Source organism: Eschrichtius robustus, chromosome 1 (genome assembly GCF_028021215.1).
Source record: "Eschrichtius robustus isolate mEscRob2 chromosome 1, mEscRob2.pri, whole genome shotgun sequence".
Lineage (NCBI taxonomy): Eukaryota > Metazoa > Chordata > Mammalia > Artiodactyla > Eschrichtiidae > Eschrichtius > Eschrichtius robustus.
Window position 1 is genome coordinate 61,475,722 of NC_090824.1, and position 18,097 is coordinate 61,493,818.

Here is an 18,097-nt window from a genome sequence, read left to right on the forward strand (position 1 = left end):
TCCTTTAGGAATTATGGCATAATACAATGAAATAAAATATAAAATTTTCAGCTCTCATTCTATTCAAATTTATTTATTTATTTATATTACTTTTATTACTGATACTAATAATAGTACTACTTATGTTAAAATACTAGAAATATTATTGGCAGACTGAAAGCTCCTAGAGACAGTGACTCTCTTTAAGTATTCTTTCTAAAACTCATCTAATACTAAATAAATATTAAATCAGTTAACAAATTAAAAAATGACACTAATAAATGCATTGTAAGAGATAAGCATACTGCTCAGAAAGGAGACAGTTTGTTCACCAAATAGCTTGGTAGTAAACTTATTATTATCCATATCTTATACGGCAACTTAAAGGCAAGAAGTGCAATAATAAAAGAACTAAATAAAGAATAAAGTCCCCCCCCCCCAAAAAAAAAGAATAAAGTCCCTGAAAGGTAAGAATAATTTTTAGAAAATGATTCAGAATAAAGCAGATATATTATAAATGACCTAATTTTTATAATAAACTTAAGGTTTCTCCATGAGGAATTATGGCACAAAATAACTAAAAAATGATCCAACACAGGAGCTTTAAAAAGACTGAATTGATGAGAGTTTTTAAAAATGACTTCTTATTCTACAAAAAATTTAAGTTGGTTTAGTTGATCAATGAAGTTATGAAGGATTAAAAGAACAGAAAAATCTGAGACTTTTGCACAAAAAGATGAGCAACTAGAAATATTTTAACGTAGTGTATTTGTCAGGAATAAAAATGTAGCTTTGTTTATATATTAAATTATATAGTCTACAGTTTATAGAGATTTCTATTTTACGGAGGTTTATTTTTATTTTGTTTTGAACTTCCAGGTTTCTTTTGGTCTACAGTTTGCCTTCTAATTTTAATAATCTCTTAGAAATATGCATCTTTTTCTCTTCATAAATAGCAGCTGCCACTTAATTCAATTTAACATAAATACACAACCAAAAATGCCAGAATAAAGACTATGCAATTATTATGTAACTTAACCTAGAATTTTTATTTTAGGTTCTATTTTAAATAGTAATAGCCATAACATATAGAGCACATAATATCTGTCCCCTAATGCTGGTAATAAATTAGCACTCATAATGGAAGCTGTCTTTAAAAGATTACATTACTTTTGATTTTCAAATATACATCTAAATAATTATATACTTAATTTTACTCATATAACAGTAAATTCCTCAGGGTAACTGAAAAATAATCACAGCAATTCTTTTCTTTCCCATTTATTGTTCTGGTCTATATATAAATTCAAGAGAAATAAAGAGAAAGTGCATTAAAGAATAATAGCAAAGTTATTACACACCCACCACTGAGAATTTCAAAATGAAGCTAAATACATTTTGTAGAAAAATCTGACTTAAACCATATCTCACACTTTATAAACAGGTTAAAATTATTTCCACATCAAAATGTCACCATTTTTCTCAATATCGGTAGATGATTCTGGCTTAATGATTTACCCTGCTAATGACATATTTTTTCATAATCTGCAGCAAAAAACGAATTTAAGACAACAAAGTACAATACAATCCTCTTGATAGCACATCTTTTTTTAACTGTACAATAACAACAATGACGAATCTTTTATGTTTCCTGTGGATATGTTATGTTTTATTTTTAACCCCTTAATGAGAACGTAAGCACCTTGAGGGCAGGGACCCCTACTATGTCACAGGCACTATGCTAGGAACTGGGGCAAAGACAAAAGAAGAGAATGAAAAGTATCTTAAGAAAAAAAGATAATTAGTAGAATTGAAATAATGTCCTTTTTCATGATTACAGGATCTATATTAAAATGAAACAGAACTTTTGTCATGATACGTACTCTTTACTTGTTACAAGTTCTAGTAGAATATATTTTCTTCCTCTTTTTTTGATGTAAGTAACATTTTAAGTACTCTTTCAATTCCCAAACATATTCACATACCTTTCAAGGAGTGTCAGTTCTGTGCGTTACTAATATTACAAGTCATTTAGAAAATTATTGTAATAAATATGGATGCAAAGAAAAAGCCCATTATTTAATTTTTTTTCTTTCAGGGTGGCCACTTTTTATTAACTACAAAAGGTAACAACATATTTTGAAATCAGAAACAGAATGAACATATACCTGAAGTTATTATTATACCACCACTTGAAACTCAGAAAATATGTTGTTTTCATGTACACATACACGAAATAAAATAATACCATAACAGAAGGGTGCTGTATCTGTGTTTAAAGAACGGGTTGTTGGCAAACACCACAGCTCACTTCTGCTGAAATGTACACAACTGATATATGCAGCACAGAAAGCTGGCACCAAGGGCTTACAACCTTAATTTGCCTGCAAGAAGGAATGGAGATTTACCTTCAGAGCACGTTCTTGATTGTTTTCAGCAGTCAGATGTCTCACGTTGTTTGCTGAAGTCTGGTTCTGCTCTTTCAGATGATGAACCTCCTGCTCTAGCCGTTTGCACTGCCACAGGGGAAGAATCCCATTAAGTAAAGGAGTTATAGCATTTTTTTCAACAACCCACATGAATTAATGTAAATAATACCATTGTATTCTCTAAAAGACAGAGTATCCTTTGCAATAAGAATAGTAAGTTAAAAGTAATGCTGAATATGAACAAAATAATATAGTTTATAGTACTCTGGCAAATTCAATTGTAATTTTCAGTTTGACTTTTATTAATCTAAATACTACCATATAAATTAGAAAAATACTTATTTCTTATAAAATTAAGATCAAACTATATTTAAAATTATTTTCTTCATTAGCCAAATGGCTTTCACTATGTATCTGCTGGCTGAATAAAAGTATACTTCTAAAAATCACAATAGGTTCTAAATAAACTACAATATGATATTTGTGATGACTTATTAATTTTTAAAAATAAAAATATATATGAGATTTTTCAGATTTTTAGAAATATCTAAAGAAACAGTTGAGTAGAGAAAAAAATAACAGCCAGAGTGCTACATGACTAGGAAACAACTAAGGAAACAAGTGTTTTTAATTCCTATTTTGACTAAACCTTACTTTTAAGTAAAACAAGGGATAACAAAGACGTGATATGACATTTTGACCTACTGGTAATATATAAAAATGTAAGTAAAAAAGAAATTATTAACAAAAGCATAAATGGGCTAATAGAAGCATCTATGTTCAAAAAAATCATTGAAATGTCATGCCATTTGAAAACAAAATCTTAATATAAATATAGCAAACATTTTACACAATAATTGTACAGAATATAAACTGATATGCTGCATATCAGGACCATATGAAGATACAAGGGTTATTGGCAAAGGAATAAAGTACTATATCTATTGTTCAGTAAAATATTAAAAAATCACTCCTTAATTTATCTATTTTTAAATTAGGATATTTAACAACCGATAAGTAAGTACACATACTGATTCAAGATCTAGACAAAGTTACTTCTACATTACCTGACAAATGGTTAACTGTCATAATGAATTAAAAATCATTATTATGATACAAAATCAAGATGCAGTCATAATCCAAACTGGCATTTTTTAGTACTCTAATGATGATTTCTGCCTCTGACCTCAATATTACTCTGCAATCTGTATCAGTATTTCCCAACCTTGAGTAATACACAAATTCTTTTAAAAGAAAAAGTCTTATCAAACTCCCGATATTCACTTAAATTATATACGTAGTGATGTTTACATACCAATGACATTTTTTAAAATTATGTGCCTAAAACCTTTGTGCGATGACATCATTTGGACTTTATTTGGAGGGGACACATGATTTACATATTTGTATTTGTCCCATTTTAGTTTGTAACAATTAAAGTACCTGGTCACAAATGCAATCAAAATACAAATGTGTTTAGTGAAGACACAAATCATGAGGCATGAAAATGAATAAGACATAGAAGCATTACAATCTACTAGACATATTCTCAATTAGAATCATCATCTACATTTTCAATTAATTTTAATACAAACGATTACATACTAAGTATCTAGAATGACTAAATATGACCTATAAGGTTACAAAGGTGGGGTAGATAATTTTGGCTGTGGGAGTAAAAAAATGTTTCATGGAGCAGATGACATCTAAGTTGGGCTTATTTTGCATACATAATTTTATAAGCTGAAAGAGGAGAAAGAGGAAGAATATAGGAGAGAAAGACTGAAGATAGAAATATCAGGGGTCAAGTGAGAAAGCATGGTCACGAGTTGTCTGACCACCTATTTTTTTGTGTTTCCAAGTAAATCAGAAATGATCCAAAGATAGAAACTTCTTTCTTTCTACATGATACACACAGAAAAATTCACTCACTCTTGCTCAAGAAATAAATGTTGAATTTATTTTCATTTCTTCATGAAGTTTAAATTTAACACTGACCTGGGAATCAAGCTGTGGCAAGCCAACAATAACTTTGAACTGAATAAAACCATACACAAATGCTCTTGTCAAATACATGTTTGTGACTTATACATATTCCCGAAATTGCATATTCTGTATAATTTTTCCTAGTTTGTTTTTTTAACCAAACTCTTTAACCTTGAAATTTATTTTGAATATTTATTTGGCTGTGCTGTGTCTTAGTTGCAGCACGTGGGATCTTTAGTTGCAGCCTGCAGGCTCTTAGTTGCAGCATGCATGTGCTGGACAACCAGGGAAGTCCCTGAAATTTATTCTGAAGCAAAGAGATAGAACTGTTTTTTCATTACCAAGTGCTACAATCTATTAATTATTGTCACTTTATGATTTTACATAATATTTGTAAAGTAGATAAAGATCCTATCCTTTAATTTACATCTCAAATTTTCTTGACATTGTCACCAATTTAGTCTCTATACATCTTTATATTTAAAATTTTAAAATTTAATTGTCATTTAAATATTAAAAAAAGACAGGGAATAATACAACAGAAACTGTTGTACTGATCACTAGGTATTTACTAAATGAAAATAAATTTGCTGTAATTCTTTCAGATTTCTAAAATATAAAATATTAGAACTTCATCACAAATTTTTCCTTCACCCAATCTCATTGCCATCGTTTTCTCCCTCAAGGAACCCCTATTTTGAAGTGCATTTTCATTCAACCAATATTTGGTAAGCACTTACTCTGTGCTAGGCATAATTATAAGTGGTGGTGGATACAGCATTTAACAAAATAGATAAAAATCTCTGTCCCCATGGAACTCATATTCTAGATGGGAAAAGAGACAATAAAATAAATAAATGAAATACATAATATGATAGAAGGTGAAAATGTTATGGAGAAAAACAGATTAGAAACATATGGAGTACCAAAAGAGTAGGTACGGAAATCTTTTGTAACTTTAAATACGAGAAATTTTAAGTTGAGTAAACAATATTTGAATAAAGACACTGCGAAGACAAAGCAGTAAGTCTTCAGCTCTTTGGAAGCAGTGGTTCAAGCAAAAGGAACAATAAGTGAAAGGCTCTGAAGTGGAAGCTTGTCTGGTATGCTTGAGTATTAACAGGGGGAAGAATAGCAGGAATGAAGTAAGCAAGGGAAGAATACTGGGAGAAGAGGTGAGAAGAGCCTTGAGATCTTACAGACCACGGCTTTTACTCTGAGTGGGAAAGTTGCTGGAGGGTTTGGAATAAAGAAGCACCATGATTTGCCTCATATTAATATAGGTTCACTCTTCCTGCTATGTTAGGAATAGACTACAGGAAGACCAGGGCAGAAGCAGGAAATCTAGCTGAGAGGTTACTGAGTCCAGAAGAGAGATGAGATGGCTCAGACTAGGATGGTAGGGAGCAGTGGAGGTAGACAGCAGCAGTCAGACTTTGGATGTATTTTAGAAGATGTAGCTCCCCAAATTCCCTTTAAGTGGTGGTCATTCTTCTCTTCTTGTTCCTGACTTTAAAAGGAATGCTTCTATCATATAATCATTTAGATGAATTTTGTTAGATATCACTGGTTACATCCATTTGAATATGTGTATATGTGTAGGAAAAATAGATACCTTAATTTGGTTTACAAGTATTTTACATATCAGATTGCTGGTATGTTCCTAAGTAAGACTGACCTGTATTTTTCCTTTTTTGTGCTATCCTTTCCAGTTTTGTTATCAAGGTTGGATTAGTCTCACAAAAAGTGTTTTATTTTTGGAAACAGTTTATATAAAATTATCTATTCTTATAAGAATTGGTAGAAGTCCCCTATCAAACCATCTTAGCTTTCCTTCTGGGTTCAAGTTCCTCTTTTCAGAGGCACAGCTTTTAAAAGATCTCTCAGTGAGACATTCTGCCTAAAAATGTGATTATTTTGTTCTCGTGACACTCTTTACTGGATATAACAGTTATGACAAAAGTTGCATCTTCAGCACTTTGAAGATACTGTTCCATTGCAGTCTGGCATCTATTGCTGCTAATGTGAAGTCACTATTAGTCTGATAACCATTCTTCTATAGGTTTGTCTTTTCTCAATGGTTGCTTTAAAATCTTCTGTAGTTTAACTTTGGAGTTCTTCAATTCTACAATATGTCAAGAGGTGGATTTATTTTAATCTTCTGGATACTTTCTATGCTTCCAAACCTGGAAAACTCACAGCTATTATATTTCGATATGTTACCTAGTTCACATTTTGAAACTCTTATAGGTCATGTATTAGATTTACTCATCTTCCTTTCATCTCTTTTTTATTTTTTTTTATATTTATTTTTGGCTGTGTTGGGTCTTTGTTGCTGTGCACGGGCTTTCTCTAGTTGCGGTGAGCGGGGGCTACCCTTTGTTGTAGTATGCAGGCTTCTCATTGCAGTGGCTTCTCTTGTTGCAGAGCAGGGCTCTGGGTGCGCGGACTTCAGTAGTTATGGCTCAGGCTCTAGAGTGCAGGCTCAGTAGTTCTGGCGCACGGGCTTAGTTGCTCCGTGGCATGTGGGATCTTCCCAGACCAGGGCTTGAACCCACGTCCCCTGCATTGGCAGGCGGATTCTTAACCACTGCGCCACCAGGGAAGTCCCTCCTTTTGTATCTTTTAATCTCTATTTCATATTTTAAATCTCTCAGTATGTGTGTGAATTCTGAGTATCTATCATTAATCAACTGAGATTCCTGATTCTATCTTCAGCCGTGTCTATCTCTTCCTCTGTTCACTTACCTTTTAATTTCAATGACTAGTGTTTTCACTTCTAGATATTTCCTTGTATTCTTTTTCAATTCTGTCCATCTTTTTTTCACAGGGCTCTTTTTTATATGTATTACTTAATGATTTCTCTGTTTAAATACACATATTTTATACTCTTTCATATTTTCCTATTATCTCAAATTGTTGATGGTCTCTTTTAATTGTGTCTCACAGTGGACTGTTTTCTTATGTGGAGAATCCTGTTTTGGTAGAAGTTTTATATTAACCTGTGTGTGGAAGAATTGCCCAGACTGGTTTTGCATTTGCTTCTTGTGGGGGTGATCCAAAGTTTTCATTCATCTAAGACAGGTTTTGGGGTTTTTTTGTAAAAAATTTTATTTATTTATTTATTTATTTTTGGCTGCATTGGGTCTTCGTTGCTGTGCGCGGGCACACACTCTAGTTGCAGCGAGTGGGGGCTACTCTTCATTGCGGTGCACAGGCTTCTCACTGCAGTGACTTCTCTTGTTGTGGAGCACGGGCTCTAGGTGTGTGGGCTTCAGTAGTTGTGGCTCACAGGCTCAGTAGTTGTGGCTCATGGGCTCTAGAGTGCAAGCTCAGTAGTTGTGGCGCACGGGCTTAGTTGCTTTGCAGCATGTGGGATTTTCCCAAACTGGGGCTTGAACCCATGTCCCCTGCATTGGCAGGTGGGTTCTTAACCACCAGGGAAGTCCCTAGGACAGGTTTTTATGCTAATGTCTTAGTTTGTGAATCCTCACCATGATGGTTATTATATTTAGTGTCCAGCCCTTTGATTTCTCAGTATAATTGTCCCCCTTTGCTCAGTCATGACCAAAGACAAATTTCCTTGTCCCTTTCCTAAACCAGTAAGTTGTCTATTTTTCCTAGATTCCCTTATACTAAAGAGTTGTTCTTTCTATGGTTCTGGATATACATGCAAGGGTCTCCATTCAGTTCCCACCTCAAGTGGTCCCATCATCATTCCTTTTAAGGGCAATAAAATCCAAGTTCCTAGCCCTTGGGATCTATTTCTGGTCTTATATTCCTAGTTAACTGATATGTTTGTAACTCTTTAGGTTTCCTTTTTTTTTTTTTGGTTTCCTCTTAATTCTTAATCTTCACAGATTTCTCTTTCATTCCTTCTGAAAATATGGGGGGGAGGGTACTCGCGGGCCAATTTTTATATGAAATACTGTAACCAAGAGATAAATATAGCTTAATAAAGCTATTTTTGTGATGAGGACATTTATCTACATTGCATAGTTGGGCTCAATTTCCATGGCCATGCAGTACAAGAGGGACAGAAGATAAGGCCCAGGGACCACTCAACGTGGCAAAGTGTCCCAAAGTGCCACACTTTCAGATGTTAAATGATTTTCCATAATTTAATGAATGAAAAGAAACAAGACAAATGCTATGGAAGAAGAATGTCCCTAAATTAAGTAATATATAATTTATTCTATAGTTTCAGATGGCTTCGTTTTAAACTGACACAATTAATAATAACACAATATCTTCTGTGTTCATATTCTGCCAAACATTAATGTTCTTAAAAGTTCTAATGTGTGAATTAAGACCTAGGAGGTTTTATTTTTCATATTTTTTATACTTAAAAATTTTTAATACTCAAATTGAATTTAAGTAAATTCTACCTGTATAGTGTCAGTGTCCTTGAGAACTAGGATTCCCACCATAAAAGACAAAACATACAGATAAAAAACAAGTTAACTAAGAACACTTTAGTTCAGAACTTGAGTTGGAAGTATAAATATGAAGATACAAAGTTTTACCTTTAAAAAATGTGTGTGTGTGTGTTTAGTTTGTCCATTGAAAAAGCCTAGAAACAATAGGAGACCCAGGAGCAATGAGTACCCTTAGCACCCACACTGTGGGTTCCAAGTACCATTTCTTACTAAAAATAAAGAACTTCGTGGATATATTGTTGACTACAAGTCTAGGACAAGAAATGTACAATGTGATCCAAGAACATATGTTCTTGGCGGAAGTTTTGTATTAACTATCAAAACTAAGGAAATACCAAAGAAACTCAGAAAGAACTCATGAACTAAACTGAAAAACTCCCCCACTAGCTAAAGACAAGACAATCTGAACATTAGATTAATATACTAAGAGATCTAGGCACTGAGATCTGTTAACAATATAGTTTTTTCACAAACTGACATATGTTTCCAGATGAAACAACACAAACCACATGTAAAATAGTCTTGCTAATAAAAACTAATCTACATCTGATCAAGCCTCTAGATCAAATCACCATACTTACAAAAGACAGAAGAGAGGAACATGTTAAATGATACTACAGAGATGCAATGAATAAACTGGGAAGTGCTACAATTGACATACTTTGTTTAAAAAAATAAATTCCAAGGGAAAAAAGAGACAGAAGGGAATCTATAAATTTTAAAAAGGCTTAAGAATCAATTCAATCATTTGCAATGTGTGATTCTTATTTAGATACAGGTTCAAAACAAAGAGAAAACGTTAGGATGTTTATGAGATCATTGGAATTTGAAAACTCATTGGATATTTCACAGTATTAAAGAACTGTTAATATTTTTGGTATGATAATGGTACTGTAGTTATGTTTTAAACAACTGTCCACATCTTTAAGAGATACACAATAAAAGTTATAGATAAAAAGGACATTATGTCTGGGATTCCCTGCAAGATAATAATGAGGAGTAAATGAGTGGGGCATATAGATAAAAAAAATGGATAGTTGTTGTAGCAGGGTGAAAACATCACATAGGTTCATGATTCTGTGCTCTGTAAGATCACTAATAAGAAGAAAAGAATTAAATTTGCCTCTGCAAACAAACAAAACTAATTCTACAGTACGAGTGAGCTAAACACATAAAATATATCAAAATTTAATGGCAAATTTTTATTAAAGGATTTGACCCATATTTGCTATAAGATCTGTTTTCATCAGTAATTTCCTTTTACTCATTATTGTGAATTCTGAAGAATTTTATCAAGCAGAAAATATATTGTTATGATTCTGTTTTACTTTATGTTTACTTCCTGAAAGATTAACATGCCTTAAGTTTTTAACAAAAAGAGGGAATTCCCTGGTGGTCCAGTAGTTAGGACTCTGCACTTTCAGTGCTGAGGGCCTGGGTTCAAACCCTGGTTGGGGAATTAAGATCCCACAAGCCACACAGGGTGGCCAAAAAAAAAAAAAGTTTTAACAAAAAGTTCTCTCTAATATTGTCTAGGTTTTTAACAGCTGTTGTTTCTCCTCCTGTACAATCTCCTTTCAGTCACAAATCATGTTGACTGCGTTACAATCAAACATCTTCCCACTTGGATGCTATACAACTCTTTCCTTTGCAGACAAAAAATAACACCAGACTCTTCCAGTCAAAACAGAAACTAAACTTTGGTGTCAATGTAAATTATGTACTTTGAACTGCAGACGGTTGGAAGCACTTAGGATTATATAAGTAAGTTTTTTTCCCTTTCGTTTAGAAGAATTTTAAAAAATCACTTGATTTTAGATTTTAAAAAAATAAATAGAATGTTTTTCTCACATTACAATAACTTGGAATAAAGAGCTTCCAAATTCAAAATGGTAACTTGTTTCTTCAAAGCCCTGGCAAAGTATCAACAACTTGGTTAAATGAATAATTTATACAATACTGAGGTTTAAAAAAACCAAAGATTAAAAAAGAAAAACAATAATTATGTGAATGAGTCTCTGAAAACACATATGCTACAGCTGATACACGTGTGAGTGTGCATGCACATGTACACACAGACAAAACATAAATTATTTAGTAAACACTCATCGAGCATGCACTAGGCAATATTATACCACCACTTACCAGGCAACATGCCAGAAAATAAAACGCTTCTACATATTTATATATATGATATCTTAATTATGTTTACATATACCATTTTGAAAACACCATATGAAAGTAAATAACTAAGGATTTAATAACAAAGACAGTAATTAATATTCATTTTAAACAATTAAATTGTTCAAAAAAGATTAAAGAAACATTTTAAATCACATAGTAAAAGTATTATTAGTAAACATGACAATTATTTAAAAAGGTGTCAACATGTATGCAGGTATTTGTTTAGTATGCTATGCTATTAAAATACCATTTTTGTAATACTGTTTAAGATTATTACATTAGTATTCATAAAAAAGCTGTTCATTTAAAAAATCATGGTTTACATCTCTGTTTCAAAATAAAGGTTAACACATGTGATTAATGATAGTCAATCGACTCTTAGTGAGAAATTAGTATGTGCCAGGCCCTGTTCTAAGAACTTTACATGTATTAAATCAGTCAATCTTCATGTGGACCCTATGAATTAGATATTATCCTGTTTGGCAGAGAAGGAAGCAGAAGCAGAGAGTAATACATACCTTCTTTAAAGTCATGCAACTAATAAGTAGGATTCAAATTCAGGCAGAATAATTGTTTATCAACAACATTTATAATGAACACACATAGGAAAATAGTAAAAGCAATGGAAATAGCTAGAGCTACAGAAAAAGTTGATGATGACATTTTAAAATTTGAACTTTGAGCATTCAGAGATAGTTAATTTTTAAAGTAGTACATAAATCTGATATAAGGAAGTACATAACATAGATCAGAGTGGAATATGAACTAGCCAGTATACAGGATTACTACATTTAAGTCAGTTCATTCAGACCTAACCAAGTCTAAGCTAAATTAATAAAAACCACCTTGGCAATTATTTCGCACCTTTTAATTGCACATTCTATGGCTAACATAGTATCTGAAATCATAATGTTCTTTTTAGGAATATAAAACAAAAAATTGCTATTATTTTATTAATGGAAGTATTTTCTTTGAAATGAAGGCCTTTATAAAAGCTACATACATATATATGCATACATATATATACACACACACATTTTCACCCCTATATTAGTATGTTAACAAATATATATGCATATACAAAAACACACATACATTTATACATAATTATACATACATATATTTATATGTATATTTATGTATGCATATACAAATAGACCTGATATCATCAGGTCTTCACATGAAAATGTCCAAAATATCTATTTTTCCTTCATATAAACTGCAAACTCCAAGAAGGTAGAGCCCATAGCAAGGTACCTAAAACACAGGTGATATTAAATATGTATTTACTGCATTACTGTATTCCCTGCTTATAAATGGCATTTACCCAATCATCCTTGCTAAACTTGAAAATCATTTTAAGCTTCCTCCTATCTTTATCCTAAAGTTGGAGTAAGTCCTATTCCTTCAACATGCTTTATTCTCTATCCCCTATGTCATACCTTTCATTCAGCCTCTAAGTTTCTCATTAACTGGCAAGTGTCATGGCTTCAGTCTGAAGCCCTTCCAAACTACCCTCTATTTTGGTAGTTCTCAAAGCTGGCTGCAAAACAATATCATCAGGGGAATTTTAAAAAAGAATGTGTATGTGTATGTGTATGTGCACGTGTTTTCAGGTTGCATCTCAGAGCTAATAAATACTCTAGAAAGCTATTTCTAAAATACAACTCTGATCACACTAACTTCTACCTACCCTATCTTGATATCCTTTATTGGTTCTCCCACTGCTTACAGAATTAAAATTAAGTTTTGGAGAATGACAGTGGCGTTTCATGAGCCACACCCATTTCATATTTTCTCATTCCTCCTTAATTACACACTTGGTCTAGTTCAGACATGATAAATTATCCAGTCCCCAAAATATGAACATTCCTTTCAACTTTCATGCCTTTGCACAAGTTTTTATATATATATGATTTACCCACACAGCACCAGACCCCATCTTTCCACTGGGAAGCCCTCCTGAGGAATACCATTCCCTCCTTGCCTCTATGGACTCACTGCCCTTCCTTTATGTTCCCATCTGCAACCACCTGCTTAGCATTCTTGGTCACATCCACCTACAAACCCAGGGACAAATCCAGCACATAGTTCACTGAAGCTATATAATGCATGCTTAATAAATAAATGATGTGAATTTTGTTTAAAGAAATCTTATTTTTTCATATTAATTTCCTTGTAAAATTATAGGCATGTGCCACTAGACAATATTTAGGCTATCATATACTGTATTAATAAGCATAAATGCAGCATAAGAATATAGAAATCTGAAAACATTATACTTAAATAAAAATAACTAATTTTTAAATACAGAAATATGCAAAATGTTTTGATGATGATATATAATATTTCCATCACATCAGAAAGGACTTGGTGCTTCCAATCTGCCCTCATAGCCATAGGCTACCATTGTTCTGATTTGTAATTTCGTGAATTATTTCACTTGTTCTTTAACTTCAAAAAAAAACAATGAAACCTTTAAGTTGTAATCCTTTGACTTCTTTCAATCAACATATGTATTTGAGATTCATCTATGTTTTTCTGTGCATGAGTGGTTCATTCTTTTCAGGCAAAATAATATTCTACTGTATGAATATACCATGATTTGTCCATATTCCCACTAAAGAAATGACAGTTGAGTTGTTTTTGGTATTTGGATATTATGAAAGAGCTCCTATAAACATTGTTCTAAAATTCCTACAGCATGTATATGTTTTCATTTTCCTTGGGTAAATACCTAAAAATGGAATTGCTAGGTCATGAAGTAGATATTGCTCAAGTGTATAAGAAACTGTCAAGCAGTTTTCAAATCCGGTTGTACCATTTTACATTCCCATTAGCAATGGATCAGAGTTTCAGTTGCTGCACATCCTCGCCAACATTTGCTGTTGTTGGTCTTTTTAATTTCAGATGCCACAGTGCATGTGATATGGTATCACATTTAAATTTGTGTTTCCCTGTTCACAAGTTATAGTAATCTTTTCATGTGTTCATTGGACATTTGTGAAGTTTTTTTTCCAGTCTTTGGCCAATTTTTTTCTTGGGTTGTTTCTTTTTATTATCAATTTGTGGGAATTATTTAAATATACTTAATGCAAGTCCTGTGTCAGATACATGAATTGCAAATATTTTCTCCTAGGTTATGGCTTACCTTTTCATGTTCTTAAAGTTGGCTTTTGACAAGCATTAGTTTTAATTTTGTTAAAGTCAAATTTTTTGTTATGGTTGGAGCTATTTCCGTCCTTTCTGAAATCCTTGCCTACCTCAAGGTAATAAAGATATTTACCCATGGTTTCTTACAACATCTTTAAGGTTTGGTTTAAGCTTTCTTGTTTAGGTCTATAATCCACCTTGACTTTATTTTTGAGTATGGTGTGAGGGAAGAGTCAAGTTTCCTTTTAATTCTATACTGACACCCAGCTGTTCCACCAGTATTTGTTGTAAATACATACCTTTCTCCAATGGACTGACCTGATGTCTTGGTCAAAAATCAAGAGTATCACAAGCAAAAGAATGAAGTTAGACAACTTTCTTAGGACATACAGAAAAATTAACTTAAATTTGATAACAGATCTAAATGTAAGAAATAAAACCATAAAAATCTTAGGAAAACACAGGAGTAAATCTTAGTGACGTTGGCTTCAGCATAACTTTCTAAGCCTTCAAGTGACAAAAGAAAAAAGATAAATGGGACTTCATCACACTGAAAAACTTTTGTGTTGCATATGACATCATTAAGAAGTGAAAAGATTACCCACAGAAAGGGAAAAATATTTCATAAATGATACATCTGATTTAAAAAAAACAACCTTGTATCTACAACATATAAAGGACTCTTACTACTCAATAATAAAAAGAACAACATAACCAAACAATGGGCAAAGGACCAGAACAGACATTTCTCTAAAGTACATAAACAAATGGCCAATAAGCACAAAAGGCAGTCAGCATCATTAGCCATTAGGGAAATGTAAATCAAAACCACAATGAGGAGAATGACACCTGCAAGATGGTGGACAAACAAGCTCCAGGCCCTAGCTCCCCAATGGAAAAAAAAGTAAATAGCATATGGACTAAAGCTTTGTGGGAATTCTAGAAAACAATTAAGGATCAGCAGCAACCAAATAAACCCCCAACCAATTTGACACTCTTCAAATTGGTAGGAAAATATGCAGCATTCTTACTTGCTCCTCCTGGACTGTCTCCATGGCACACCATAGTGATGTCAGCTGGGAGGAGGCTGCCCAATTTTCAGTTCCTCCTTTGGATGGAACAAAAGAGAGGCACTTGTTTCCAACATACTGGTCTGTCTAGGGGCTGCCCCAGGCACTTGTTTCTGTCTTTCCTGAACTGAAGTACTTATGGGAACGATGGCATGGTTTGCATATTAGGTTGGAGGTTGCCAAAAGCTGTAGTGAATGCCGCAGTGATTGAGAGCTATGGGGGAACTGTAGAGCCGTGCTGTCTGGAGTCAAGAGATTATTAGCAGAGGACTACAATACATACCAAAGGCTTTGTGAAGAAGCAAGTGTGAGACTCTAAGAGAAATAAAACATTTAAAAGCAGACAAGTATACAGAAGAATTGGAATAAAAGTGCATACATGGGCCCAGGGAAGATACATCTCCAGAAAAGGCTCAAGAGGACCTTCAGTCATCAGAGCAGGCTGATTAGTGAAAGTCTTCTGCACAGAGCCAGTCTACAGAGAATGCGAGATGTGGGTATTATTTCAAATGCCCAATTTTCAACAAAAAAATCAGAAGGTATACAAAGAAACAGGGAATCACAGACTATCTGAAAGAACAAAATAAATCCACAGAAACCAATCTTAAAGAAACACAGGTCTCAAACTTACTGGACAAAGAGTTTAAACCACTGTCTTAAGTATGATCAATGAGCTAAAGGAGAACATGAACAGAAAACTAAACAGTATCAGGAAAACAACACATGAACAAAATGAGGATATAAACAAAATAAAAGAATTATTTTTAAAAAGAACCTAACAGATATTTGGGGCTGGAAAACACAATACCTGAATTGAAAAATTCACTAGGGTGGTTCAACAGCAGACTCAAACAAGCAAAAAGAATCAGTAAACCTGAACAAAGATAATTTGAAATTATAGTGTCTGAGGAAAAAAGAAAAAATAATAAAGAAAAGTAAACAGAGCCTGAGGGACTTATGGTTCTATCAAGTGGACTAATATACACATTATGAAATTCAAAGAAAGTGAAGAGAGAGAGAAAGGGGATAGAGAGCTTATTTAAAGAAATAGTGGCTGAAAACTTCCCAAACTTGAGGAAACACAGGATATAAAAATACACAAAACTCAACTAACTCCAAGTAGGATAAATATAGAGACTTGTACCAAGATACATTATAATCAAACTGTTGAAAGTCAAAGACAGATAATCTTGGAAGCAGCAAGAGAAATGCAACTGTTCATATACAAGGAATCCTCAATAAAATATCAATTGATTTCTCAGGAGACACTTTGCAGGCTAGAAGGTAGTGGGATGATATATTTAAATTGCTGAATGAAACAAACAAACAAACAACCCTGTCAAATGAGGATTTCATATCTGGCAAAAACATCCTTCAAAAATGAGGGCAAAATTAAGACATTCTCAGATAAACAAAACCTGAGAAAGTTCATTAACATTAAATCTGCTCTAACAAAAAATGCTAAAGAGAGTCCTTAGAGTTCAAATGAAAGGACAGTACAGAATAGCTAAAAGCCATATGAAAATATAAAAGTTATCCAGTAAAGGTAAGTACACAAATATAAAAAATCTTTATTACTGTAATTTTGGTTTGTCACCCCACTTTTTATTCTTTTATAGGATTTAAAGACAAAAACATAGGATACTTAGAAATCTATGTTAATGAGTACATAATATATAAAGATGTAATCTGTGACAACAATAACATAAAGTGGGGGAATAGAGCTCTAAAGGAGTTTAGTTTTTTATGTGATTAAAGTTATCAGTTTAAAACATATTGTTATAACTTTTAGGATATTTTATGTGTAACCACAAAGAAAATATTTACAGAATATACACAAAAGGAAATCAGAAGGGAATCAAAGCACATCACTATAAAAAATCAACTGAAAACAAAGGAAGGCAGTAAGGGCTGAAATGAGAGACAAAGAAGCTATAAGATGTACCAAAAACAATGAATAAAATGGCAATAGTAAGTCCTTTTCTATCAGTTATTACTTGAAATGTAACTAGACTAAATTCCTCAACCAAAAGACAAAGATTGACAGAATGGATTAAAAAGCCAGAATCCAACTATATGCTGTCTACAAGAGACTAACTTTAGATCTAAAGACATGCATGGGTTGAAAAAGATATTCCATGCAAATAGTAGCCAATAGAGAGCAGGGGTGGCTTTATTAACATCGAGCAGAACAGACTTTGTCAAAACCTGATACAAAAGACAAATAAGGACAATATATGATAAAATGGTTACTCCACCAAGAAAACATAACAATAACATGGAGGCTTCACACTTCCTGATTTCAAAACTTATTACAAAGCCACAGTAATCAAAAGAGTGTGGCATTGGCATAAAGACAGACATGTAGGCCAATGGATTAGAATAGAAAGCCTTGAAATAAACCCTTGTATATATGGTGAAAACTTTTTTCCCAAGGTTACCAAGACCATCCAATGGAGGAAAAGACAGTCTTTTCAAGAAATGGTGCTGAGAAAACGGGATATACACATGTAGAATAATGAAGCTGGACCTCTACTTTACACCATATACAAAATTAACTCAAAATGGATCAAAGACCTAAATAAATGTAAGAGGTAAAGCTATACAACTCCTAGAAGAAAACATAAGGGAAAAAGTTCAGGATACTGGGTTTGTCAATGACTTCCTGGATATGACACCAAAAGCACAGGCAACAAAAGACAAAACAGATAAATTGGACATCAAAATTAAGAACTTTTGTGCATCAAAGAACACAATCAACAGACTGAAAAATGCCTCCCATGGAACAGGTGAAAATATCTGTAAATCACATACCTGATAAAGGTTTACTATCTAGAATATATAAATAACTCCTATA

General features: G+C 32.9%; 1 protein-coding gene across 5 annotated transcripts in view; it reads right to left on the reverse strand.

The window, feature by feature from the left end:
• The window catches only part of MIPOL1 (mirror-image polydactyly 1), a 317,627-nt gene that overhangs the window by 162,184 nt on the left and 137,346 nt on the right, over positions 1-18,097 (reverse strand). For all 5 annotated transcript variants that reach the window (XM_068532647.1, XM_068532746.1, XM_068532830.1 and 2 more), the window contains one exon: positions 2,388-2,495. In XM_068532647.1, the coding sequence (XP_068388748.1) occupies positions 2,388-2,495 (108 nt within the window). The remainder of the gene's footprint in view (positions 1-2,387; positions 2,496-18,097) is intronic.